This window comes from Pelodiscus sinensis, chromosome 5, assembly GCF_052426305.1.
Source record: "Pelodiscus sinensis isolate ZL-2025 chromosome 5, ASM5242630v1, whole genome shotgun sequence".
NCBI lineage: Eukaryota > Metazoa > Chordata > Testudines > Trionychidae > Pelodiscus > Pelodiscus sinensis.
This window is the reverse complement of record NC_143056.1, coordinates 119,206,445-119,232,827: the sequence shown is the minus strand read 5'-3', so window position 1 is coordinate 119,232,827 and position 26,383 is coordinate 119,206,445. Positions and strand designations below refer to the sequence as shown.

Below are 26,383 nucleotides of genomic sequence, written 5' to 3'. Positions count from 1 at the left end.
TCTGGCAGAGTAGAAATGGCATTAACAGGGACTTAGGGGGTGGGCAGTGGCAAGTGGGGAAGGAATAATGAACAATAGAAAATGAAAGGAGAATATTGGGTGGAAGCAAATGTGAGATGCAATGGCAGATTTATGAATGTTCTGGCTTCAAGAATCCTACTCCTCAGGGCTGTCCTTAAGATTTATGGGTCCTACACAACACTGTTAAACTGGTTCCCCTATGACCAATGGCAGCCAGCATGGGGCGGGGGGGGGGGGGGATGATTTTTTAGAGATGTGATTTTATAATCTTCAGCAACACAGTCATGAAATATTTTAAACTAAGGGCCTGTAGACTAAGGGCTTATCTATATTTACAGATGGATGTTCTGGAGATAAATCTTCAAGGATTCTGTTTAGTGGGTTTAGTAAGGGCTCACTAAATTGACCATTGATGGCGCCCCCATTGACCCTGGTGCTCCATGTGGTGTTGTGAAGTAAGGGAACTTGATGGGAGAGGTTCTTTCCTGTCAACCTCCCATTGTGGGGACACCACAGAAATTTGGTGTAAGGTATGTCAACTCCAGCTATGCTATTTATTACAGAGCAGGAGCTGCGTATTTTAAGTTGACTTTCTCCTGAAGTGTAGACTTGGCATCACACAGAAAGTTCAGAAACTGACAGGGGTGTTGGTGGGTGGTAAATGCCTATTAAATTGATTAATTACCAATTGAATGGCTCTATTACAGGTTCAATGTTCTGCTAATAAATCTGGCAAGCTTTTTCACTTTTAAGTTAACTAGATCCTCTCTGGAGGAAGCAGAGCAACAAAACAGGGATAGGAAGAGGCTGGTGGGTGGGCCTTAAGGCCAGTTCTAGACTAAAGGAGAAGGTCAAATTAAGATACCCAGCTCCATCTACATTAATTATATAACTAGAGTTGATGTACCTTAATTCAAGTTTCCATGCCATCCCCACTCAGTGGCCAGCCTCTGAGTTCAATTTAGTGAGTCTTTAGTAGACCCACTAAAACAAACTCTGGAAGATCAATTGCAGCAGTATCGATTTTCTCCATAGTGAAGACATGGCCTAAAGCAAGTGGAGCCCCAGCTTTTCAGGTTCTCTATTCAACTGCATATTCTGTATATGGATAAGGACAGCCCTGCTACTCCTGCAGTATTAGGGCCATTTGAAATTTCATTTTTTCCCCCAAATGTTACTTTGATGACAAAATGTTTTTTTCCAATATTACAATTTTGTGAAAAAAACTTATTTTCACAGAAGATGTCTTCTTTTTATATGAAAAATAGAAAGGAGATCAGAACATACTTACCTTTTCAAAAGCAGAATACTGTGGAGCCAAAAATGGTCTTCAGAACAAAAAATTTCAGCACTGAATAATCAAGAAGTTGACAAAAACTAAAATGATAAAAGGATTTAAATTTTCCATGAAAAAAGCTGCATTTTTCAAATAGCTCAATATCTTAACCAAAATCACAGAGAATCATCAAATTATAATAAAGTACACTTATATACTCAATTTTCACTGGAGGATCTCAAAGTATTTAATAAATACTACTTAATTTAGCATCCTAGGACCTCCCTTAAGTAGGTGAGTACCACGAAGAAACAGATGCAGAACGCCTGAGGTGAACTGTTGCCAATGAGAGAACAGAACCTAAGAATTGTTTGCCCTTCTTCTCTCTAAGGGTACGTTTAGAAAACAGGGCTGTTTTGGGATATTGGAAGAATCCTGAAATAGCTACCTTGTGTCTTTTAAATGTGCCTGTTATCTTGAAATATTTTTCAAAATAACGAGCATGCTATTTTTGCGTTCCTGTAATTCTTGTTCCACAAGGATTAAGAGATGTCTCGAAATAGTGCATAATTTTGAAATTTGGCACTGTGTCGATGTGCCAAATTTCAAAATATGCTATTTCGAAATACAATTGAAATAAGAAATTTTGAGTTTAGGGTGCTATATAGATGCACCCTACGGTGATAATTCCATTTGGTATGTGAGTGATTATATTAACCACTCACGATACTGTGACTGATGCTTTTGGTTACTATTTGTGTTCTCATATGAATATGAAAAGAGCTGATACAGTTCTCATTTTATTGAATATCTTTAGCAAATGTATTCGAGGAAGATTAGACTGCATTGGAGAAACTGTGATAATGAAAGGTGAGACTTTACTAAATTCTACCATTGAGTTATAATTTGGAATTTCACATGGTTTTCAGTGTATTTGTCAGTTTCTTTGATAGATAGATGTTTTGTATTAATGGCTTGTTTCTCCTTGAAATGTGTTAATTAAAGACAAGAGTATTAGCCTGTTGATCACAATTTTCTTTATAAAAATGTCACACTTGCTGAAATCTTCAAAAATAGATATCCCTCCCAAAGTTCGTGAGTTGAGAAAAGAGTAATTCTCACTTGTAGATGCTTCAGGTCCTCTTAATAACTAGTCCTTCAAAGATGGAAAGATGGCTCATTAGGACTCTCTGTCCTTTTGCACATATCATCTCAAATGTACACACATCTAGGATCTGCCATATGACTAATACATCTGTTGTTTCTTTTCCAAAAAAAAGCATTAATTCCAATGTTACAAACAATTTCTCTCTCTGGCAGGGTAGAAACTGAAGAATGTGTACAAATACATATATACGAATGAGTTCTCTCACAAGCAATTCAGTAACATTACATTGATCTGATAGACACAGAAAAAAGGGCTTTTAATCAGTGATTGCTTGGTTGCAGATCTCTCAGAAGACTTCTCAGTGACAAACTTGGGTTTTTTTATCTTAAAGATGTGGAAACATTTTTTTTAATTCAGCGATGTCTATCAGTGTGAAGTGTTGGCTCTGCTTTCAAAGGCTCTTTAGTCATCTCAATACACATTTCTGCTTCTTCCCTTGATCCCTAATAGGCTGACAATAAATCAATCATACAAGTTACAAGTGATACCAGTAACTTCATACTGGCTCTGCTCTTTACAGAGGTGGTTCTTTGGTTTAAGCCAGCACCTGACTCAAAGGACTTTTGTGACTATGATTGCATCCTCTGTCCTTCAGTCCTGCTTCTGGAGAGAAGCTAAAGTCAATGGAAATTGACAGATGTAAAAGAATGGGTGACCCAAAATGCCCTGCCCCCCTGAGTCTATTCACACCATAATGTGAGAGAAAATGTCATTGGCTCAAGAGGAAGGGAATGTGGCTGTTGCTCGGAGAATGCTCCTTTCTCAGCCTGACAGCTGTGGCAGTGTCATCTCTCCAGAGGCTGTGTCTAGCCTGCACCTCTCTGCCAACAGAGGGATGCAAAGCAAGCACTTCGGAACTGCAAATGAACCCAGGATTTAAATATCCTGGGCTTCATTTGCATACTCAAGTTCTGACACAGTGCAGATCAGGCTCAAAGTGAAAGTGTCAAAAGTGAAAGTAAAGTGTAGCCGCAGCACTTCCGACAGTGGGGAGCTTTTTTGGCAGATCCTGTACTCCTCATTTTTGTGGAATTTTAATTTTACATTTTTTAGAAAAATATTTGCTCTTGATAAAGTTCCATCAATGGGGAAAATGTCTGAAAACGCCCCCCCCCCCCAAAATGTCTGTCAGCTTCACTTTATGAATTCAGTCAACAGCTCAAAATTATATAAAAGATTTTCCTCCAGTCTTAGCTGACATGTTTAGTCATGTCTTTTAGGAACTGTCAAGGTTCGGACAGATTGTTTGATGGCATGCACTCCAATTTCACCAACTGATATTTCTGTAATGGCTTTTCTCTCTTGTAGACTGTCCCGCTCCCATGTATTACTTTGACTGCAGCTCTGCTGGCCTAGGAGCAATTGGATCTGAGTGTCAGAAAAGTTGTAAGACACAGGACATGCAGTGTGTAAGGGGTTATGTTCATATCAATAGGAACTTGCAAGACTTCTTTAGTTTTTTGCATGCATGATTATGCTTTACAAATGCTAACATTGCGCTGCTCAGAAACCACCGTTTTCACTGATAAAAGTAAAGAAGCTACAGTTACCATGCTTGTTATCATGCTTGTAGTTGTTCATGTTAATAGATATGCAGCAATCTGGTTTGATGATTTTTTTAAAATCTTATTTCCCACTTGTAAGAATAGATTAATGCATAGAAAACCATAGATCTGTGAAACAGTTGCAAGGCTGTGTCTACATTGGCCCCTATTCCGTAATAGGGATGCAAATGTAGCACTTTGGAATAGGATCTCTTATTCCTACTTGAAAGTACTTTCAAGTTGTAGAAAGTACTTTCAAGTAGGAATAAGAGATCCTCAGGAAAAGGGCTTATTTTCCGGAGGATCGCGTCCAGACTGGCGCTTTTCTCTGGCTCATCTACAAGCCGGAAAAAAGCGGCAGCCATGTTAATGCAAATACCGCGGGGGATATTCAAATTCCCCGTGGATTTGCCTATTCCAAAGTGCTACATTTGCATCCCTATTACGGAATAGGGGCTAATGTAGACACAGCCTTGGGTTCCAACTGAATATCATGGACCTGTTTCTTAGAATGATCCCTGCTTGGCTTCTCATTTGGCAACTGCAATTTAGCACCCAGCGCTAATTGTCTCAGTGTTTTCTTTCTACTTCCTGGATGATTAAGGCATAACCTTATATTGTATTTGTATGTTCACAGTATGTCACAGAATGTATTTCTGGCTGCATGTGCCCCAATGGGCTCGTGTCTGATGGTAAAGGGGGCTGCATTTCTGAGAACCAGTGCCCATGTGTCCATGGAGGAAATTTCTATAATCCTGGGGAAAATATCACAGTCCACTGTAACACATGGTATGATGTTCTGCAAAGTCTTATAATTGCTTCTTCATTAGGTTAATAACCAGTACAATGCAGGGCAGTTCATGTGCAGAAACAGGATGCATTTTGTGATCTCTGCAGGATCATCTTATGCATTAGGAAAGCTTCACTTCAGTACCCCACACTTCCACTGGAAATGAAAGGGGAAAGCTGTTACTCTTGCCTCTCTGCACTATATTGCACCAATTCATGTGGGTACACGGGTACAACTGGTATAATCTCCCCCTTACATTACTTTGGACCTCTTCTGTACCAACTTTTTTGGAAGCATTACACATGAAAATCCCTGCCTGGTTCAGAGAAAGACTGCAGCTATTATTACACAGGTATATGGTGTGAGACAGCACAAAGGGCTTAATTTCATATTATATGGTGGCTACAATCCTTACTGACCTCTCCACACAGGGCTCAGCCACTTAAAAAAATAAAGAAGTAGTTAGGAAAGTGGACTGGACTGAAGAACTCAAGGATCGGAATGTGGAATTGCTTTAAGTCAAGTTGTAGAAACAATCTGATGCTTGCATCCTAAGCAAAGGCGGGGTGGGGAGGAATCATAGGGAAAAGTGGAAGACCAAGTGGGGTGAGCAAGCAGCTCAAACAGAGAAAGCAGGACCCCTGCAAGGAATGGAAGGTGGGCTAGATCAGCAAGGAAAGATACTTCTTGAAGGTCAGAAAGCATAGTGGAAAAAGTGACAAATTCCAAAAGCCAGTGAGAGCTAGACTTTGCATAAAGAGATTAAAACTGGGATTACAAGGTTCTATCGCCATACAAATAAAAAACAGCCAGGAAAGAGGTTGGGCCACTAAACATGGAAGCGGGAGGGTATTAAAAATAATCTAGACATGGCCCAATACCTAAACAAATATTTTACATCAGATTTTAATAAGGCTAGTGAGGATCTTAGGGGCAGTGGCAGGGGAACTAGTGGAAATGTGAATATAGAAGTAGAAATGAGCACATCTGAGATGGAAGTTAAACACAGAGGCTGTGTCTATATTGGCACCCCTTTCCGGAAAAGGGATGCTAATGTAGACTTCGGAATTGCAAATTCCGCGGGGGATTTAAATATCCCCCGCGGCATTTGCATTAACATGGCTGCCGCTTTTTTCCGGCTTGGGAATAAGCCGGAGAAAAGCGCCAGTCTAGATGTGATTCTCCGGAAAATAAGCCTACAAGTTGGAATAAGAGATCCTCTGGAAAAGGGCTTATTTTCCGGAGAATCACGTCTAGACTGGAGCTTTTCTCCGGCTTATCCCCAAGCCGGAAAAAAGCGGCAGCCATGTAAATGCAAATGCCGCGGGGGATATTTAAATCCCCCGCGGAATTTGCAATTCCGAAGTCTACATTAGCATCCCTTTTCCGGAAAGGGGTGCCAATGCAGACACAGCCAAACAGTTTAATGGAATCAAATTGAGGAAAGGGGAACAGATCATTTCCACCCAAGAACATTACAGGAACTGACTCATGAAATTGCAAGCCCAATAATAATGACTTATGATGAATTTATAAATTTGGGGGTCACTTTATGACAGTAGAATTGCCAGTATAGGGCCTATTTTATGAAAGAAAAAAAAAAGATCTGGGAAACTACAGGCCTGTTATTTGACCTCAATTGTATGCAAGGTTTTGGAACAAAGTTTGAAAGAGAAAGTAGCTAAGGGTGTGTCTAGACTACATGGCTCCATCAATGGAGCCATGTAGATGAGTTTACTCAGAAAAGGGAAATGAAGCGGCGATTTAAATAGTTGCCACTTCATTTACATCAAAATGGCTGCCGCGCTGTGCTGATCAGCTGTTTGTCAGCACAGCGCAGCAGTCTAGACGGGGATCTGCTGACCCCAGAACCCTTCGTTGGAAGATCCTGTAAGCCACAAGGATCTGTCGATGAAGGGTTCTGGGATAGGCAGATCCCCGTCTACACTGCCGTGCTGTGCCTACAAACAGCTGATCTGCACAGTGCGGCAGCCATTTTGATGTAAATGAAGCGGCAATTATTTAAATTGCCACTTCATTTCCCTTTGCTGAGTAAACTCAACTACATGGCTCTGTCAACAGAGCCATGTAGTCTAGACACACCCTAAGGGAATAGAGGTAAATGGTAATGGCATAAAAATAACTTAGTTTTACAAAAGGTTGATCATTCCAGACAGTCCCGATCTCCTTTGAGAAGATAACTGATTTTTTAGGCAAAGGAAATGCAGTAAACCGAATCGACCTGAATGCCAGCAAGACATTTGATTCAATTCCACATGGAGAAGATGGGGATTAAAATGAGAATCGAATGGTAGATAAGAAGCTGAGTAAAGGGGATACTTACAGTGGGTCACACTGAAAGGTGAACTTATGGGCTAGCGGGAAGTTACTAATTGAGTAATTCCTCAGGGATCAATCTTGGGACCTGTCTTATATAGCACTTTTATGAATGACTTTCATCCAAAAAAGAGTGTGTTAATCAAATTGAGGATGACACAAAGTTGGGAGGTAGTGCCAATGTAGAAGATTCTGGGATATCATACAATAGGAACTGGAGTACCTTGAAATCTGGAGTAATAGAAATGGGATAAAATGTATTAGTGCAAAGTGCAAGGTCATGCACTTAAGGGCTAACAATAACGATTTTTGCTGTAAGCTGGGGATTTTTCAATTGGAAGCAACAGAGGAGGAGAGAGACCTGAGTGTATTGATTGACCACAGGCTGATTATGACCCAGCAGTGTGAAGTGGCCCTGAAAAAGGCTAATGTAGTCCTAGGCACCATCAAGGGAGGTATTTCCAGGACATACAGGGAAGTACGGCTAACTGATCACCATATAAGGGATCAGGAAGGAATTTTCTCCTGAGTCAGATTGGCAAAGACCCTGGGGGTTTCTGCCTTCTTCTGAAACATGGAGCGTGGGTTACTTACAGGTTTAAACTAGTGTAAGTGGTGGATTCTTTGTAACTTGGAGGGTTTAAACCATGATTTGAGGATTTCAATGACTCAGCCAGAGGTTAGGGGTCTAGTACAGCAATGCGCAGGAGGTCAGACTAGATGATCATGAGCATCCCTGCTGGCCTAAAAGTTTATGAGTATCTAATTGCTTCCTTGTGTTCACCTGCACACATGGAATGCTCTGTGCTGGAGTCCATGTGTGCTGTAGGCATCTCAAAATGAGTGGGGACTAGGCTTCCCCCTCCGCAGCCATGGCAGAGTTGATTGGCCATGGAGGGAGATCACACATACCTTGTTGAGGGTTTTGTGGCTTCACTGATATCCCAGGGCTTTCAGCACTGTTATCCATTCAGTCCCCATAACTGTTGGGCACAGCTGAGACTTACACAAGGAATGAAATTCCAGCAGAGTTTGAGGACATTTCCCCAAATCCTGCAATACAGATCACTGTCTCCTGTACATGCAGTTCTCAGGCAATAGCTGAATTCTGCCAGCTGCTGCTATAGTTTATGCAGTGCCTGCAGTTTATGGCTGAGCACCTTGGTCTGACCTCTTTGAAGGACCACCGCCACAAGGAGGGGTGTGTCAGAGAGGTCGTGTAGATCTGTCAGGAAGAGTAAATGTTTGGCTGTCTAGGAGACACTGACATAGCCATCTCCTGAAAAGCATCTTGAGTGAGACACAAAGACGAAGGGAGAGCCAAAAGCCATAAGACTATTTGGCCTGGGGGCAGTTGTTGACCATTTTGTATGAACATTAAGTTTTAATGTAAGTGGTCAGACCACCCTTATACATTATATTAGTCACACCTAGATACCCTGCCTTGAAGAACTCACTGACTAACAATTCTGCTGTTGGTCAACCGGGTCTGAATCTGGTTTAATTCAGGCAAGTGAACAGAATTTAAAAGAGATACACAGCCATGTAACTAAGTGCTGTCTTTGTCCCAGGCTGTTTCGTTGGTATTGAAAAGGCTTTCTCCAGAGTGAGCTCCTTCCCGAATCACCCACTCGCCCGCCGTAAACAACCCAAAGAATAAAAATGTAAAAGTTAGATGTGTGTCTAAATAACATGATCCAAAGATTTTGAACCCAGGCCTGCAAGGTTCATAAGAGCAGACACATTCCAATCTTTCTATTAGCAGCAACTTGACTCCTGGCATCTGATTTGTGGTTCAGATCTCCATTTTGTCTTGTACATCTGACCCCCTGCTATCCTGATCCAGCTGATATTTTACTCCTATCTTGTGAGTGGACTCTGGCTCTAACTATTAGATCTGGCTACCTGCAGCTCAGCTTTGACAGTCAATATTAAACATTCCTGGTGGTTTTGCAATTGTTAAGCCAAGGCCTCAAAGCAGCTTACAGTTCAGCGCTGCCAGTCTGAAAGGCCATTGTGGTCTGCGACCCATTAGCATGGATTCATTTAACATTTTCAGTAATTCTGTACCTACCCAGAGGTACGTAAAACTGTCTCTGTGGTAAAGATTGTAACCTGTTGCCTTCCACTTCCTAGCACGTGTAACAACCGACAGTGGAACTGTACAGAGAACCCGTGCCAGGGAACATGCACTGTGTATGGAAATGGACATTACTTGAGCTTCGATGGAGAAAATTTTGACTTTATGGGAGACTGCGATTATATTCTAGCGCAGGTAACAAAGCGCTAGGACCTGTCTGAGAACTTCAACATGAGCAGATATAGGCCAATGCTGAGCTCTTAAAAATCCCACTTGTAACTTTTTCTGAACAACCACAGAAAAAGTCAAGAAATATGGCATCAAATATCAGCAATGCAGCTCATTTACAACTCCCTCCTGGACATTTCTAAGATGTGCACAACTCAGATAACAAGTTCTGATGTGCTTTTCTTTATTTGTGTAAGGACTTTTGCCCCAGTAACCCCAATGATGGCACCTTCCGGATTGTAACTCAAAACAATGCATGTGGAAAATCACTGTCCATCTGTTCCTTGAAGATCACAGTGATTTTGGAGGTGAGTCCAGCCTTAACTCTGGGTATTGTGGCAGTGGCTGATGGAATGGGAAATCTGTCTTAATTTTGTGAGCAATGAATTTACTATACCATAAGACTGTGAGACAACTAATATTAGAGACTCTCCAAATGAAACCATATAGCCAAAAGCAGTGGTAGGTGAGGATGGGAAGGGATGGGCCTGTGGAGTAGGTCAGAAGAGGAAGAAGTGGGCATTTAAGTTGTGGAAAGGAGGGAAGCAGGAAAGACAGCAACAAATGAGTGTGTGAAAGGAGTGTGGGACACTTGGGATACATCTATGCAGTTGCACATACCTCAAAATAAGTTACACAATTTGAGCTACACAAATTGTGTAGCTTATTTCTAAATAGTTTATTTTGAAATTTGGCACAGTCTACCCGGCACTTATTTCAAAATAAATCGCTATTTTACTAAGTTCCTTAATCCTCGTACAATGAAATTTACAGGAAATCTGAGAATGAAGCCCATGGTTTCAAATTTATTTCAAAATAATGGGCTTCTTGTGAAGACAGCGCATAATGTTATTTTGAAATAATGGATGTTATTCCAAACTAACTCTGCTGTGTAGACATACCTTTCGGGAACAAGAAGAGACAAGTATGCATAATAAGAGTTTCAGCACACGTGAGTGTCTTGTGTTTCAGGGAGCTGCTAAGACAGAAAGATGGCAGCTGAATTTCCAGAGGAAGTGGATTTCTGTGACCAAGAAAAGTTTTTTTTTTAAGAGAGTGACCCTACAAGATTCTGTGGCCAAGGAGCATGGGACAAAAATTCTGCCCTATTGATTTCAGTATTGGTGCCTGGGTACAAGTTACCCTGGTGGGGGCTTGGCCAAGATTCAGAGGATGAAGGGTAAAAGAAATAGGCTGAATGGAACTTCAGTATAGAATGAGATAAATGTGTGTCTGTCTGACAAAACTATGTTTTTTAGTCAGTTGTGATTCCATTCTTGTTTTCTTCAGTGCAATTTAATTCCTTATTCTAGAACACTGAAATCAGGCTCCTGGAAGGAAAAATTCAAGAAATAACCACTGAGCCAGATGCTGTAAAGAATTACAAGTTGGATCTCAGGGGGGTTTATATTGTGATTGAAACATCCCAGGGAATGACTTTCATGTGGGATCAAAAGACCACAGTAATTGTTCTAGTGGCACCATCTTTCCAGGTGGGTACAAGTGCAGCTACTGGGGGACTGACTTTCAAATGACCTCCATTTTTGTGAAAGACAGTTATGTGCTAATGATTAATAGTGCTCCCTGGTTTTCTTTCAGTAATGAATGGGCAGAATTTTAGGGAGGGTGACATCTCAGAATTATGTCTGCAAAAATGGAACCCCTGTTTAAAAATTGGAGTATGAAAAAGAATTAATTCTAATGGAAAATAGGACACTAATTTTTGCCATAGTTAAATTATTTCATGTTCACATCCAAGAAGGAATACAAGACTATACAGGTCTTTAATGGTTATACCTTATCATTTATACCTCAGTTCTTTTCAAGAAGTCTTCAGCAGGTTGGTGTGTTCTCAGGAATATTTAGAATTTGCAAATATTTTTTTCTTGTCTTTTACTATTAATTTGTTAATTCATGTTCTGTGCAAAAGCAGGCCTTGTGTTGTTTTTTAAAGACCACTTATTTTAAGCTGTATATATTCTTTAGGGAAAAGTCTGTGGCCTGTGCGGTGATTTTGATGGCCGTTCAAAGAATGACTTTACCAGCAGAGGGCTGTCAGTGGAGATGAGAGTGCAGGAGTTTGGGAACAGCTGGAAAGTCACCAGCAGCTGCTCAAACATAAACACGACTGACCCGTGTGCTGATCAGCCTTTCAAATCTGTACTGGGGCAAAAGCACTGCAGTATTATCAAGAGTGATCTCTTTGGAGCCTGCCACAGTAAGGTGATCTCTCTCATTATACTCTTAACACTTCAGAGGCATTTTCTGTCATCTCTGTGCAGCAAATTTACATACACAAATCTTATTACTATTGAAGAAAGCTATGCAAACCCACAAAAACAGAAGGACTACATAGACCACCCTTTCACTGTTACACCAGTGAAATCCTACTATATCCATCTGAAGGAAATATAGAGTGAAACATGTTTTAAGTGACCATAAGAACATAAGAACAGCCATACTGGATCAGACCAAAGGTCCAACTAGCCCAGTATCCTGTCTGCTGACAGTGGCCAATACTAGATGCCCCAGAGGGAGTGACCAGAACAGATAATCATTAAGTGAACCCTCTCCTGTCACCATTTCTTTCAATCTTGGCTAATAGCCATTGATGGACCTATCCTCCATGATTTTATCTAGTTCTTTTTTGAACGCTGTTAAAGTCCTGGTCTTTACAACATCCTCTGGCAAGGAGTTCCACAGGTTGACTGTGTGCTGTGGGAAGAAAACTTCCTTTTGTTTGCTTTTAACCTGCTACCTATTAATTTCATTTGGTGACCCCTAGTTCACCAAAGACCCAAAATATAATTTTTGGCTGGCAGAGAGGAATATTGGAAATTGGCTGGAAACCTTTGGAATAATATAGCATATGGTTGCCAAAGACAAGTGAAATCATGGCCCAGTTGAATTCAGTGGAACGAAGATTTTATCCTACTTACTTTGAAGTGATACCTGCCTATTAGAAGAGTTTCACAGTAGATAACTATTCTAAATAGCTCTAACCTTGTCCAAGAGAGCATAAATTCTGCAGCAACCATCAGTGCAAGTTTCATCATTGTAGACATTTGAATCACAGTACTTAATAAGTTCCAGCTCTACCAAAACAATCCAAACAAATGAAAACAAGGCAACTTAAAATGCTAGTCAAACAGCCAGATCCCCATATACATAAACATCAACTTTGCCTCTTAGACTCATCCAAATTCTTCTAAAGAAACTGCCACTGAATGGCATACTTTTAGGGCACGTCTATACTTACCGGAAAATTGATGCTTCAGAAGTCGATCTTCTAATGTTCTATTTAATGGGTCTAGTATAGACCTGTAAATCAAATACTGAGGGTAGCCCCTGCCAGCATCCAATACTCCTCTGCAAGGAGTAAGGCAAACCAATGGGAGAATTTGTTCCTATTGTCCTCCCGCAGTGTGGATGCCATCATGGTTCGGCTTAAGGTAAGCCAACCTCACCTATGCATTGTACGTAGCCAGAGTTGAATCCCTTCAGCTGACCTTCCAAGTGCAGTGTAGATCTGACTTTAGAGCCCTTTCTCTCCTCTGAAGAAAAAGTACTGGGAAGCAGTATGTGATATAACAGAGTTTTTTTTTATTTTGTTAGATCAACCCGATGCCATATTATGAGTCTTGTGTGTCAGACTTCTGTGGCTGTGACAGCGTGGGAGACTGTGAGTGCTTCTGCACCTCGGTAGCTGCTTATTCAAGAAGTTGTAATAGAATTGGTGTTTGCACTGATTGGAGGAGCCCTAGAATTTGTCGTAAGTACTCAAAAGTGCAAATGCACATTAAGAAGCAGTGTCTGTGCGGCCAGGCATATTCCTAAGAGGGGGAAAATCCTAACATCTATGCAGGTGCATGACTCATGAGCTCTAGTGCTTTTAAGAATTAGAAGATGGACCTTATCCATAGCTCTGAGATTTGGCTTTTTTTTTTCTTTTACAGCTGTGTTCTGTGATTACTACAATCCGCCTGACAAACATGAATGGTTCTACAGGCCTTGTGGAGCCCCTTGTTTAAAGACCTGCAAAAATCCACAGGGAAAATGTGGTAACCCGTTGTATAGTTTAGAAGGTAGCTCTTGTTTGCATTCAGTAGGTCTTAAGCACATTTTAAGTGCTGTACTATAGGTGCCTAAACTAGCCCAATCTTTTTTTGAATGTCCTAAGCAACAAGATCACTTTTTCTTCCCTTGGAAGCCTAATCACACTCCCCCAGAGCATCATTGGCTAAATTCTTCCCTCCCTTACTCCTTATGGGCTTGTCTACACTATGGAGAAGATTGACTCGCTGGTGGTCAATCTTCTAGCATTCGATTTAGCGGGTCTAGTATAGACCCTCCCCCAAATAAAATGCTGAGGGCAGTCCCTGCTGGATGTTCGGTATGCCTCATTCTGTGAGGAGTAAGGAAAGCCAACAGGAAAGTGTTGGCCTCCTATAGCGAAGATGCTGCAGCAGCTCGGCTTAATGTAAATTGACATGGTGTACTTTAAGCCAGCCTCACTAGTCTAGTGTAGACCAGGCCTCAGTGAAAGTATTGTTCTCAAGGGCTGTAAGTCAGGGCAGACATAGCCTGATGCCTTCAAAGTCTTGCAGAGTTAGTGCATCGCTAATGCTATGGTTATAAGAGAGTTATCTAATGTCAATTAATAGTTGCTCATTAGAGAGAGAGAGAGAGAGAGAGAGAGAGAAAAGGGGACAGATGATGTATTCTTGAAGAATCCCAGCCCTGTCTGTGAAGACAAATCTTTCACTGCTGCTTCAGAGTGTGTGTTTGCATCTTGGGTCTTTCCTACGGAGGCAAAAGACTCCATGCTCTTTGCTCACTTTCCAGGCTGTTACCCAGAATGCAGCCCGGAGAAGCCATATTATGATGAAGAACAAAGGGAGTGTGTCTCGCTGCTGGACTGCCTGTCATGGTAGGTCAGGGGGATGGCAAGAAGTATGGATAGAGCTCACGTGCTAGCCAGGTATTACGAGGGCTCTGCTAGTAGAGAATCTCTGCAGCTCAGAGATTCAGGCTCTCGTCAGCTTCTTCACAAAAAAATGGTTCTTTTTCATTGGATACAGTTGTGGATTTATGCTGCTATTCTCTAAGGCTTACAGGCAAGAAAGAATGAATCACATTTGTTTTTTGTTTGTCCACAGCGACACTAAAGAAAAACTGTGCACAGAAGACTCCAAGGGTAACTGTCAATAATTAATAAATATATTCTGGTAGCCTAAAGAAACCCCAACAGAGGTGGGGCCTGCTGTGATGGGTATGTAACACATTGTGAGAGGCCGCCTCTCTCCTGAAGAGCTTGCTATCTAGATAGACAAGATAGATCAAGAGTAGGTGGGGAACAGAGGTAAATTGACTTGCTTGTGGTCACAAAATAGGTCAGCGCTAGAGCTAGAAGTACAACCCAGCTCTCCCTAATCCCAGTCTAATGCTGTATTCATTGCACCACACAGCTGCCCCCTTTATAATCTTTATATCACTTGAGCAAATATTTCTTTTTTTTCTTGTGTTCCTTAGCACACATTCCCTGGAGCTCTGAGAGGCTTTTCATGTATTTAAAGTTGTTTATAGTGGTTACCTGATGTGCAATAGCTTTCTGGGAAGCCACTATGTCATAGAGGGTATTACCAGTGCATAGGGATATCCTAACTACACTCCCTTTCTTCTGAGAATGCCTGCAAACTACAGGGCTGGCTTAAAATAGCAGTGCTATGCTAATTATGGCTTCATGTAATCCAATATTTCCTTTCACACAAAAAGACTCTTTGGGGAGCAAGTGAAACCAGCTTTCTGGCCACCAGCAGTGCAAAAGTGAGATCCATTTGGGGTGGATTGTGGCAAATCTGGGTTTTTTTGTCTTTGTTTATATCTGTTTGTGATGTGATGTTATGTGCTGCCATTGCATTTACCCTCTCATTGCCTCAGACTGCCTCTGCTGCTACCAGGAAAAGACCTACGCCTTAAATGAAACTATATACAGTCAAACAGATGGGGTTAGCTGCTGGAAGGCTGTCTGTGGCCCAAATGCAACTATCATTAGAACATTCATTCCTTGTGGAACATCTCCCACAATGGTGCCTGCTCTGGAGGAGCCAGGTATTAGATTTTGTTTATCTAAGTTTTGGTGTATTTTAGTTAATATCAATATTTGCAATTGTACCAACATTCCTAGTTCTTGAAAAACACCACGGGTGCGTCTAGACTGGCAAAATTTTGCACAAAAGTAGCCACTTTTGCGCAAAAAATTGCCAGCTGTCTACACTGGCCGCGTGAATTTGCGCAAGAGCACTGATATTCTAATGTAAGAATTCAGTGCTTCTTGTGCAAATACTTTGACACTCCCGCTCAGGGATAAGCCCTCTTGCACAAGAATACTTGTGCAAGAGGGCCAATGTAGACAGGCACCTTAATTTTTTGCGCAAGAAAGCCCGGTGGCTAAAATGGCCATCGGAGCTTTCTTGCACAAAAGTGCATCTATACTGGCCATGGATGCTTTTTTGCAAAAGCACTTTTTGCGCAAAAGCATCCGTGCCAATCTAGATGCTCTTTTGCGGAAATACTTTTAACGGAAAAACTTTTCCGTTAAAAGTATTTCTGCAAAATCATGCCAGTCTAGACATAGCCCATATGTATAATACAGTGAATGTGTAAGGACTGTATATATTCAAGACTGTCTCAGACAGATGGAACTACATAATCTAGTCTGGCTGAACTGAAGGACCAGACATTTGGGAGCAAATATGCTTTTATGTCACTTTTGCAGCTCCCCAGTATATCTTTTATAGCAGCATCAGTGGCTATTTTAATTTGCACCCTATTAGCTCACAACAGCATCAATGTCATATCACTCTAATGCCAACCTTTTTTTCTAAACCTTTTCTTCTGCCCCCTGTCCCATTGTTCACAGCACTATCCTTGCCCTGCAACCAGATGTCAGCCAATTTGCATGGATCATCATTGCAAAGAAATGCACCTCTATCCAATTGTTTGTTTCTGGAAGACCCCATATTTAAGACAAATTTAAAAATCCTCCTATTACAAAGATAATATGGTGGGGAAAGATCAATGGTGTTCCCCCCAAAACTTTTTAAAGACCTGAAGTTGAAACCAGGGAATCAACCAAAAACAAGTAGATGGTAAAATGGAGAAATTAGAAAGCAATATAGAGATGAGAGCAAAAACAAAGAACAGAACTCCCCAACATACTGCTTCTTGCACAAAGAGCACAGATATAAATTTGGACAAGGGAAAAGAGAGTATAGATGTTCTACTTAATTAGAACAAATGATATAGGATAGGCCAAACAAATGATAAGAGAGAACAAATGATAAGAGATCGGCCAAACTGCTCAGTAGCTTCTTCACTGCAGAAATAGCAGTAAGAGGACATGTAATGGAATAATAGCTTTAAAAAGAGAGAAGTCAAAGGCAAAATGAAATAGGCTGGTGAAGCACCACCTAACTAACCTACATGTCTCCAAACCAACAGGGCCCAACCCCATAGTGCTTAAGGAAAGTACAGATGAAGAATCAGAAATCAATTTCCTAAAGTCACGGAGATCAGGTGAGATCCTGGGTGACTGGGAATGGAAAAGAGGGTTTCTAGGGAATGGAAGACCAGTGAATTTGACTTTTCTTCTTTCTGTAGCCTTCAGTTTTTCCCAATCATTGCAGTTACATAGAATGCAAAGATGGTAGGGGGAGGAATTAAACTTAGCACTTTCCAGTCCAGGATACAGTATTAGAATGTCACCCACATTTAATTATTGTAGGACTACGGAACATTATAGAAGCACCTTTCACAGCAGCAACAAGAGCATCCCCATGCTACTGCAAAGTAAATGGACGGCTGATATCGCAGGGTAAGTAGCAGTCTAATTTGATCTTCCTTACATCTGTGTCACTTTTGTATAAGGGTAGAAATGTTTGGCTGTTCAGTAAAATACCAGCTCTTGAGCAAATACACATTCCCTCTGCCAGAGTTTTCAGTTCTCTAATTATAAAACAACCATTGTTCTTCCACCAGTCAGATCTCTGAACTGGCTAAAATATCCTTGTAATTGGTAATTCTCAAAATACTGTAGCCAGATATTCTTATTCTATTTTCTATGGCAATGCACCTGAAGCTGATGCATTCAGCCAGATCCAGTCTTTATTATACTACAAACCCTGGATCCAAATTATTTAGAATTTAAGGCTTAAAATCTACAATAAACTTTTCCCCAAGGATGGTTGATGAAAGTCCCTGCTATTTCTGTTGCCAGCACCCTGAGCCATCCCATCCCCTTGACTTTGTTTTGTGAATACTGCACACAGTAGCACTAGCAAACATTATTCTAGAGCTAAATGCTTCTTTTTGGTGTAGATGTACAACTCTGACTAATGTACTTAACTATGGGCAGAAGAGTTGCAAGTTGAATGAATGAGAGGCTCTCCCATTCTCTGCCATTGGGATGAGGCCAGCTATAGTGGATTCAGAGAACTGTAGGCTGTAGGCAGAGAACTGTAGGCAGAGAACTGTAGGCTGACTACCACAACTGGTTATGGCCATCAGATACACTGTAAATAGTCGTCCTGAGCCAGTAATATTTACTGCTTGTTTTGTAGCCAATGTGGGAGAAGACGAGAATTTTCCTGTTCAGAGTGATACTATGCCACATGGAGACCAATAGTTCATGACAACAATACTGGAAAAGTATGGCAAACTCATGGGCAATCTGAGTTTAATTAGTAATTATGCTTTTGATCTTACAGGGAGTATCATATCTCAGACAACTGATGGTCTGGATCAGTGCTTTTACTCCATATGTAATGCTTCATGCCAGAGTGAATTAATCCAGGGAAAATGTGCAACCACTCCAAGACAGAGCACAGGTTCTGAGCAGCCCAGCTACCAATGTGATTCAGCTTCAAGGAGTGGACGTTGCAAAAATACTCCCACAAGTGCAACAAACACATCTACTCCCAAAGTAACTCCTGAGAGAGACTGTCCATATCTCAGTCCTCCTAGAAAGGTAAGTGACCAAAAATAACACACCAGGAAAGGGAGGGGACACCTGGCACTTGGGCTGTTGCTCTGGAATTTGGACAATGCAAATGTGGATTATATTTGTGCCCTGCCTGCAAGATCTGTAAACTAAGCTAGGAAATTACTCTTTCAAACTGATCAGCAGCGGTCATGATCTCAATACTGGGTTGTGTACAAAATATTGTATAGCATGTAAATAGGTATGATGTCTTCATTGATTATTATATATAATGTGTTTTAAGAGCCTCATAGTAAAGAAAAAATGAATAGTCATTTCTGCATGCTAGTTGCTTAATTGTGTGACCTGTTCCTTACATGTACCAAAACAATGATAATTATACTACTTTCTTTTATATATCTCCCCCGCTTCTTGCTTTTAAAATGTCCACAGTTTAATGAAACGTGGGATTTCGGAAACTGTCAAATTGCCACTTGCTTGGGAGATGGAAATGATATTAAACTGTCCAGTGTGAATTGCCCTCCTCAACGATTAAGCCTCTGTGTCAATGGCTTCCCTCTGACAAAACACTATGACAAAACTGGCTGCTGTGAAGTGTTTGAGTGTCAGTGTAAGTAATAGCACATGGTGTTTGAATTGTGTCTCGCCTGATGTACATCCACATGCTCGGATTGTGCTCTACATTGTCCCTGGTTCAATGAAGTTGCTCCATACATAAATGTATATATCACCGGGGCAACAGCAAACTAATTTGAGTACTTAAACCAGTCATTTTTATTATTACATAGATGTATAAAGTTAATATTAGGAAGGAATTGTAAGGAGTAAATACAGGAAGTATGTGAGATGGGAAAGCCTATGGAAGCAGAGAAGTACCAGAATAGGATGAGTTGAAGAGAGGATAGGACTGTGTATAACAAGTGTGGGACATACAGACAGGGAAATGGCAGTAGGTTAGCAGAGTTTTCCAAGATGCAGTGTTGGATTGTTTGGCTATAGAAATTAAAAGAGAAAGGATAAGGGAGTGAGATTGGTGTGAGAAGGGAAAAGCAATCTGTTATGTGGCACAGTACAGAAGTAAGACTAGAAAAAAGGGATGGGAAGGACCATATGGGGGTGAATATGGAAAGACAAGGCTACAGATAGAAAGTGTCTGTATCAGATCAGGGATGCATAGGAAATTGAAACATCTTATCTTATTACACAGCTTATCTTGTGGCCCTCTCTTAGGGACACTTCTTCTTTATTATGGCATGGGGAACCTGGTAGGACTATGAAATCAGAGCACCAAAATAAGTACACCAGTGGAGATGAAAAGTCACAAAGAAAAAGTCATACTATGAGACGGGCCAAAGAAACATTGTGTGACAAAATGTGACTCTAACAGATGCCATGGAGCTGAAATGTCACTGACAGAACACCCAGGCATACATTCAAAAAGACCAAAGTAAACCAAACTTTAAGCCTCTCTCTACTTTCTAGGTGTTTGCAGTGGGTGGGGAAATGAACATTACGTGACGTTCGATGGAACATATTATAATTTCCAGGGGAATTGTACCTATCTCTTGGTGAAGCCAATCCAGCCTGACTCTCAGAGCTTCTGGATTCACTTGGACAACTACTACTGTGGTACTTCTGATGGAGCAATTTGCTCAAAGTCCCTTGTCATTTTTTATAAGAACTCCATGGTTATTCTTACACAAGCAGTAGAACATAGGAAAGAAACCAACTTGGTAATGTATTTTATAGTATCCATTTGTGTATTATTAATTATTATTATTATGCTACTGCCTGCTAGGCCTAATCAAGATCAAGGATACAGATGAACAAAATTGCATGGGAGAAGAGATAATGGGAGAATTCACAAATAGTTCTGTGGAACATTTGTTCTTTTTAGTTTGTGAAAAACTTCAGTGAAAATTCCAGATTATAAAATGTCAGCTGTAGAGAAGGGCTGTAAATGGGATGTGTATGGGAAATTCACTGAAATTTGTTCCTCTCTGATTATTTATTACTCTCTGGCTGCTCACTGGTCCTGTCAAACTTGTTTGGTATTCTCCATCAAGGTCCTAGTGATAAGCATTTACATCACAAAAACAATTACCAGCATTGGTCCTAACTAGCTTTGTAGGTTCAGATTCTCCTACTGCAAAATACAAATTTGTCCCATTAAAGCTTTGGTGGGGTTACCCAATTTCTTACAGTAGGGATATTTTGGCAGCAGATTGGGAGTTTCAACAGAAAAGCCAATTGAGACGGGCTGAGAGCTACATTATTCTTTCACTTAGGCTGTGTCCAGACTCAGGGTTTTTTTCGGGAAAAGTAGCCTTTTTCCGAAAAAACTTCACCTGCGTCTAGACTGCGCCGCGTTCTTTCGAAATTAAATCGAAAGAACGCGGCTTTTCTTTCGACGGTGGTAAACCTCATTTCACGAGGAAGAACGCCTTCTTTCGAAAGTGCTTCTTTCGAAAGAAGGTGTTCTTGAATGTAAATAGGGCTTCTTCGAAAGAGAGCATCCAGACTCACTGGGTGCTTTCTTTCGAAAAAGCGGCTTGCTCTTTCGAAAGTTCCGCGTGCAGTCTAGACGCTTTCGAAAGAGGCTCTTTCGAAAGTATCTTTCGAAAGAGCTTCTTTCGAAAGAGGCTTGCAGTCTAGACATAGCCTTAGAGGTGGTACCTCAAAGTTAGGGCTAAGGCCTGTGGGCATCGCAACACAGAGATGTTTGTACTGCAGGCCCTTACCTGCTCTGTGGTTTACTGCAGAGTGTCAGTGTGAAGTGCTGACTGTCCAGCCTATTTTGAGAGCCTGCTATTACTCCAAATAGGAGTGAATATTTGAGTCTGGTATGTGTATTTGTTCCTCAATAATAAATAATGCCATTTGGGCTTTCTGTTATGAAACCTGGTCCAAAGAACTGGATGTCAGTGATATTCTTTCCAATGGGACTTCAGCTTTGGCTCAGGCCCATGATTAACTCTCATGTCTGAAAACAAGAGCCCCTTGCTGACATAAGCCATATGTTATAATTCACATGTCCCCAGGCGGCCCCAGAGAACCACCGCCAGCAGAGCCGCACAGCCTGGGGAGCTACCACCACCCTGAGCCCTCCAACCCCTGCCCTGACCCCTCCACCGACCCCACAACCCCCAGCTCTGAACCCCCCCACACACACCTCCTAACCCCTTGCCCTGACTCCTGCACCCCCATCCCTGCACCTCTGACCCCAGATCTCATTCCTGCACTCCCCACTCTCTGTCCCCTGCCCTGAGCCCCTCTTCACCCCCTAACTCTGACCTCCTGCTCCACCTCCACACCCCCAGCCTTCTGTCCTGAGCCCTCTGTAAAGATGCAGGTAATACCAGATCACTATGCTAGTGTTTTTATATTATCTGTTTAATTTCTGATTGCAAGCAAATGACCAGAAATAAAACAGTGACTGATCCAGAAAAATGCCTGCTGAAAATTTATCACACTTGTTGAAAATCACCATCATGGGTTTGTTTTTTGCTGTTAATATTTCCCCTGAAGTGAGTAACACAGATATTAATGCTTGAAAGGCAACAAATACCCAATAGTCTAACTTTGGAGGGATTACAGAATTCTCTGAAAGCAGAATTTACCCCATCCATCCCAGAAACATAAAATGTATACACAAAGAAACATAATAAGGAGGAACATAATTCACGGAGGAATTTTGACTTGCCCTTTTAGGTTCTGTTTAACAATAAGAAGGTTGTGCCAAATGTTTCCAAGAACGGCATCAAGATAACCAGTTCTGGCCTCTACGTGGTGGTTGAAATACCTGAACTAGAACTGTATGTTTCCTATGGACGACTTGTATTCTACATAAAACTCCCTTTTCGAACCTTTTATAACAATACCCTGGGGCAATGTGGTAAGTGTTATATTCAGTTTTAATTAATGGATGTACCAATTGTTCCTCCCTTATATGTGTCAAAGTTCTCTTACATCAGGATAAGATTATTTGGCATTACAGTTTAACATATTTCTCCCTATTCAGTGGATTTAGTGTCTCAAATCACCTCTGGTACTCCTTTCCCACTTGATGGTGGCTGGAGAGGTTTCAGAGGGATTGTGTGTGTATATGTGTATGTACATGTGTGTATTCCTTCCCTTTTTACCCCATCCTTTCAATCATATATGTTCAAGAATATTCATGAAGTCCATTTTAGGATAGATGGTCAGCCCTGTGTTTGACAGAACTGTCTAAATCACTTAAGCCATCTGGAAAAATTAATTAGTTTGCACTTTATCTGTATGTGCCACAGGGAAATGGCAAGCTAGCTATTTTGGCCTTCTCCTCCTCCAGACACTTTCTTCCTATGAACATCCTTCCAATAGGAGTTAAAACTTTCCCTATTCTTTTTGTGTGGATACCCCTTTCCTCTCTTATCGGAGCACTCTTTGTTATTTAGTCATTACACCACGTGACTTTATATTGCTGTCAGGTACGTGCACCAACCAAAAGTCTGATGATGCTATGAAGAGGAATGGAGAGATTGCAGATTCCTTCAGGGAGATGGCTTTAGACTGGAGAGTGCCAGATCCTACCAACAGACATTGTGAATTAAATAACCCGGTGCCAGTTCAGACAGAGACCTCATTATCCAAAGTAGAAGCTTGTGTTCCCAGTGCTCTTTGTAAACTCATCTGGTAAGACACACTCCTGTGTATGTTTTGCTCATACTCCAATCTACAAGAAGGCAGCTCTGTTCTGTGCAAGGCAACTGGTGAACTGTCTTTAAAGCAAATTAAATAATGGTGAATTTAGTAGATATCAAGGGCCAACATTTTAAACAGTGGCTAGTGGTTAGGGACTCTGATTTGCTGAGACTGCATATGCCACAGATGATTTCTGAGGAGGGGATTTAAGGTTTCTGTATCTAATATAAATAACAGTGCTGGATTTATACACAAGCTAAGTAAGCTTCAGTTTAGGGTCTAAGATTATAAGGGAAGCTCTAAATAAAAAACAAAATTACTAAATTTTTTTTTTTGGTTATCTAATTAGGTCTCTTAAACTTGACATAGCTTAGGGCCTCAGCATGTCTTAATCCATCCCTGATAAGTAGCAGATGAGCTGCCGGCAACTGGTGCCATAGGCGAAACATGTGATCGGTGTGCGATCTGCGCCCCCGCCTCCAAACCCTTCAAAGTCCGTTTAACTTGGCGCCCTAGGCAACCGCCTAGTTCATGCCTATGGACGGGCCACCACTGATAAGTAGTCATATTTGGAAAACTTAGCCCAGCGTTTTTGTGTATCTTGAATATTTTCCAGAGAATTGTGAATTAAAATGGGCACTATCAAGAATGTTCCAATCGTTTACTTTTTTAAATAATGTTGTTATTAAAAATAAGATTACCAGAATGAAACAACACACCCATGGGAAACTATTTGTACTTAGAATAACAGCACTACGGCTGCAGAGGAGCCTTACTGCCACATTTCAATCCATTATCTGATAGCTCACTGGTGGGGTATCTTTATGCTGCTGTTGGGGATGTGAGGGGAGGTGAGACTCATGGAACCTTTGCTTGAGCTAGTTTACATAAATGCAGTGTGAATGCAGTATGGGCACTAGCCACCTGAGCTTAGAATGATTTAAAGTTGGGTCTTCAGCTTCAGTTTCTCTTATGGAGTGCTTGTTTCTGAGTAGAACTCCTGCAATTAAATTTGCCAAAATGCACTGTCGAACAAGTTTCTTGTCCTTCTTCAATAAGGAATTTGACAGGCTGTCACAATGCTGTTCCACCTCAACCTTACTATGAGGCTTGTGTAGTGGATGGATGCTCAGCAATGAAGAAGCACAGCCCAAAGATGGAATGCCAAAGCCTTCAGATCTATGCGGCCCTGTGTGGATTCCATGGGATCTGTGTGGACTGGAGGAACCAAACTAATGGGCAGTGTGGTGAGTTGGGGAAGACTTTGCTAGAGTTGAAGCTGTTTTAGTCTATTCCTCTTTCTGTTTACATGTATGTATTCCCATTGTAAAACATACATAGGGCTTGCGTCTTCTTTCACATGCACCGAAGCAAATCAGGGCTTAGAACCATTGAATTATGCCAGTGCAAAACTAATGTAAATGAGGGGAGAATGTGGGCCTGGTGTTGTCACCTGAATGGTTCAACACTAGGGTAGGTTTAAAAATGTTTGTCCCACCCCACACACTTGACAATTTAAACTTTCTGGCAAATACCGGAAAAGTGCCAACACAGATTTTTTAAAAAAATTTCAGATATTTTGATTTCTGACAAGCAAAATGAAATATGAGGCCACGTCTGGAGTATTGTGCCCAGTTCTGGGCCCTCCACTAAAGAAAGGCTATGGATGCATTGGATAGGGTCCAGTGGAGGGCAACCAAAATGATTAGGGGGTTGGAGCATATGACCTATGAGGAGAAACTGAGGGATTTGGGTTTGTTTAGTCTGCATAAGAGAAGAGTGAGGGGTGATTTGATAGCAGCCTTCAGCTTCCTTAAGGGAGATTCCAAAAAGGATGGAGAGAGGCTGTTCACAGTAATGACGGATAGCAGAACAAGGAGCAATGGTCTCAAGTTGCAGTGGGGGAGGTCTAGGTTGGATATTAGGAAAAACTATTTCATTGTAAGGGTGGTGAAGCACCGGAATGGGTTACCTAGGGAGATGGTGGAATCTCCATTCCTGGCTGGGTTGATTTAGTTCGGATTGGTCCTGCCTTGGGCAGGGGGTGGACTTGATGATCTCGTGTGGTCTCTTCCAGCTCTATGATTCTACATTTAAGGAAAGCAGTTGCTTTCTGTGATTTTTTTCCCTCTTTGGTAAACAAAAAAAAAAAAAAAAAAAAGCTGTCAAATTTTCCACAGAAAAATGTTGACCGGCCCTATTCAGCACTCACGCCAGCCAGATCTCCCTCCTCACTCTAATCAGTTAGAGGGGCATCTCTTGAGTGCTAGACAATCCACTGCATTAAAAGAGCCTGAAGGCCAGATTCTGCTTTGTTATAGTTATATAAATAGATAGTAACCCCACTGATTAAAGTGGGATTACTCTGAATTTAGGTCAGTGTGACAGAGAAGAATTTGGCTTCATTCACAACACTCTAATCTAGGCACTGTCTTAATGCTTCTTCTAGGGTTTAAGATGGGGGCGGGGGGAAGATCAGAACCTGGCCATATTTCAGTGTGTCACTAATGGTCTTTAGTGTGTTAAAATATGAACTGCAATTTCATCACTAGATGGCAATATTACTCAAGTCATTTGTTTTCCCTCTGCCTGTTTTGTCTCTTCTTGTCAGAACCATTTATTCCAGTTTACTAGAATAATTAGTCTATATGATTGCAAACATCACGGAACTCCTCAGTTGAAACAACCTCCTTTGTGTTTTCATCTGGGTGGGATATTTTATCTAATACATTATAATTTTTATCCAAGTGTGTTAGATAGAGCTGGCACTCTAATCGGCATATTGTAAATGTTCCACAGAAGCCAAATGTTCTCAGGACCAGATCTACAAGTCATGTGGGGGAACAGAAAGAAGCACTTGCTTCAGCAGGTGGGTGATTAACCAAGCATTAAGGGCTAAGGCTGATATTTCAAGAAAAGCTGAAAGGAGTCAGAATCCCAATGGGATTTGTGTGACTAATTCACCTTGGCCAAATTCCTATTCAAAATTCTGTGTTATATCAGCCCTAAAAGGAGGCTAAAAATAGCTTGTGTCATTCATCCTTCCTTATGTGCATGCAGGAAAACCACCAATTATGCTATCCCCTTGCAAGATAAAGATCCAGAGCTTCTTGAAGGTTGCCACTGTCCTGATGGAAAGATCCTGCTGAATAATCTTGTCGGCATTTGTGTTTCTGTCTGTGGTAAGAAAACATAAACTGGGAACAGATGAAACACTAGCTTAAAACTACCAGTTTAGGATTCATAATGCAATTC

At 41.2% G+C, this 26,383-nt stretch overlaps 1 protein-coding gene across 1 annotated transcript in view; it reads left to right on the top strand.

The window, feature by feature from the left end:
- The window catches only part of LOC102451070 (mucin-5B-like), a 69,150-nt gene that overhangs the window by 30,241 nt on the left and 12,526 nt on the right, over nucleotides 1-26,383 (top strand). The window contains exons 17-38 of the mRNA XM_075928214.2: nucleotides 2,115-2,167; nucleotides 3,774-3,874; nucleotides 4,647-4,798; nucleotides 9,273-9,411; nucleotides 9,642-9,752; nucleotides 10,758-10,937; nucleotides 11,431-11,667; nucleotides 13,060-13,216; nucleotides 13,401-13,529; nucleotides 14,290-14,374; nucleotides 14,604-14,641; nucleotides 15,385-15,555; nucleotides 16,948-17,022; nucleotides 17,231-17,320; nucleotides 18,213-18,472; nucleotides 18,878-19,055; nucleotides 19,928-20,178; nucleotides 22,157-22,340; nucleotides 22,915-23,119; nucleotides 24,188-24,375; nucleotides 25,928-25,997; nucleotides 26,189-26,310. Coding sequence (XP_075784329.2) covers nucleotides 2,115-2,167; nucleotides 3,774-3,874; nucleotides 4,647-4,798; nucleotides 9,273-9,411; nucleotides 9,642-9,752; nucleotides 10,758-10,937; nucleotides 11,431-11,667; nucleotides 13,060-13,216; nucleotides 13,401-13,529; nucleotides 14,290-14,374; nucleotides 14,604-14,641; nucleotides 15,385-15,555; nucleotides 16,948-17,022; nucleotides 17,231-17,320; nucleotides 18,213-18,472; nucleotides 18,878-19,055; nucleotides 19,928-20,178; nucleotides 22,157-22,340; nucleotides 22,915-23,119; nucleotides 24,188-24,375; nucleotides 25,928-25,997; nucleotides 26,189-26,310 — 3,176 coding nt within the window. The remainder of the gene's footprint in view (nucleotides 1-2,114; nucleotides 2,168-3,773; nucleotides 3,875-4,646; nucleotides 4,799-9,272; nucleotides 9,412-9,641; nucleotides 9,753-10,757; nucleotides 10,938-11,430; nucleotides 11,668-13,059; nucleotides 13,217-13,400; nucleotides 13,530-14,289; nucleotides 14,375-14,603; nucleotides 14,642-15,384; nucleotides 15,556-16,947; nucleotides 17,023-17,230; nucleotides 17,321-18,212; nucleotides 18,473-18,877; nucleotides 19,056-19,927; nucleotides 20,179-22,156; nucleotides 22,341-22,914; nucleotides 23,120-24,187; nucleotides 24,376-25,927; nucleotides 25,998-26,188; nucleotides 26,311-26,383) is intronic.